Source organism: Diabrotica undecimpunctata, chromosome 1, assembly GCF_040954645.1.
Source record: "Diabrotica undecimpunctata isolate CICGRU chromosome 1, icDiaUnde3, whole genome shotgun sequence".
Classification (NCBI taxonomy): Eukaryota; Metazoa; Arthropoda; class Insecta; order Coleoptera; family Chrysomelidae; genus Diabrotica; species Diabrotica undecimpunctata.
In genome coordinates this window covers 131948164-131950032 of record NC_092803.1, presented here as the reverse complement: position 1 = coordinate 131950032, position 1869 = coordinate 131948164, and the positions used below count along the sequence as shown (strand labels likewise).

Below are 1869 nucleotides of genomic sequence, written 5' to 3'. Positions count from 1 at the left end.
GAACTGTCCTCTACCAAGTAGAGTTACAATTTCATCAACAGAAGGAATTTGAAAATGTTCTCTCTTGATGGCCCCATTAAGTTCTTTTGGATCAAGACATAGCCTTAAGTCACCATTTGGCTTTTCCACAATGACAAGTGGGTGAACCCACTCTGTTGGTTTATCTACCTTTGTTATGACTCCTTGCGCTTCAAGATCACGCAGTTTATTTTTTTAAACGTTTTCGTAAAGCATGTGGAACCCGTCTTATGGTGCTTATTCGAGGTTTGGTATCTTCTCTCAAGGTTATATGGTGTTTTGTTGGAAATTTTCCTAGACCTTCAAACACATGTGCATATTTTGTTACTAAATCATTTAAATTTTTAAATTTAGAACTTACTAATGAATCTACCCGTTTGACTAAATTTAATTCTATACATTCCTTAAACCCCAGCAAAGGAACCTGATTTTTTGTATCTACAACTACAAAAGATATATCTTTTTTATCATTTTTAATAACACAAGTTAATGTAACTCTACCTACAGTTTTAATTTTGAACTTTGAATCCCCATATGATACTAATGATATATTAGATTTATGGATATGTGCTGTTGGGGCTATTTCTTTGAGAATACTTAAAGGCAATGTGCTTACCTCAGCTCCAGTATCTAATTTAAATGACACAGGCTTATTGTTAACATAAATATCAGCTGACCACATATCTTGTCCAACCTCATGTTTACATTTAGAGTTTACTGACCTGACAAAATACTGATACTCACTACCTTCACTCTCACTTCCTGAACTGTGCACATCACTTACACTAGCTTCTGTTACTTGATGCACTTTCTTCTTCTGCTCTTTCATCGCCTTTCTTGGAATTTCTGGTTTGATTCTCACATTGCTCCCACTAGTTTTATGGTCTTCTCTACAAACTTTTGCAAAATGGTTATGGCCTTGACACTTAGCACATGTTTTACCCCAAGCAGGACATCGATTGTCTCTCAAATGATTATATCCACATCTGGTACACACACGATCACATCTTGGTTCTCTTCGTTGAACTGCATTTATTAATGACTCATTTTGTAACATTTTAGACTGGTCTTTACTAATTTCTATCGCTCGACATATGTCAACTGCTTTCATTAATGTTAACTCTGATTCTCTGAGCAGTTTTTCTTGTGTTGCTTTGTTGTGTATGCCCATTACTATTCTATCTCTGATCATCTGGTCTTGTTGGCTATACTCTGTTGTTTTAATGGCTTTCCGTAATTCTGTAACAAACGAGTCAAATGGTTGCCCTTCTTGCTGGCTAATACTATTAAACTTAAATCTTTCAAATATGACATTTTTCTTTGGTGAACAATACTCTTCAAACTTCTTTTTTACGCAAGTTACTGTTCTGTCTTCATTTTCATCAAATGTGAAGGTATTGTACAGCTCTAATGCCTCGTCACCCACCAGACTTAAGAAAACTGCCAGCTTTTTACTTTCTGGTTTGGAGGTTAGGTCCGTAGCTATCATAAATAGATCAAACTTTTGGCTAAATTTGCGCCAGTTTTCAGATATATTCCCATCTAATACTAGAGATTCAGGTGGCTTAAACGTGGATTCCATGATGATACCAAAAAAAATGATACTCACGTGTTACAATACAAGGTTACAGTTGAGTACCTATCCAAACAAGAAATGGTTACACCACGCAAAGATTATCACACCTGACACCATGTATAAGCCTGATGGAAGGTGTAATAAATAAAACAAATACTAGATTGAGTAATTGTATAAGCAACAAGTATATTAACTTCACATGCCAGTAACTTAACCTAACAACTATCTCTAACCTCATAACCTGTCTTGTCACCCTCTGTCATGCCATCCTGTTA

General features: G+C 35.6%; 1 protein-coding gene across 1 annotated transcript; it reads right to left on the bottom strand.

The window, feature by feature from the left end:
* Positions 1–205: 205 nt before the first annotated feature.
* LOC140435166 (uncharacterized) lies at positions 206–1600 on the bottom strand. The gene has a single exon (XM_072523921.1). The coding sequence runs from the start codon at positions 1598–1600 to the stop codon at positions 206–208; it is 1395 nt and encodes a 464-aa protein (XP_072380022.1).
* Between the last annotated feature and the right edge of the window lie 269 nt (positions 1601–1869).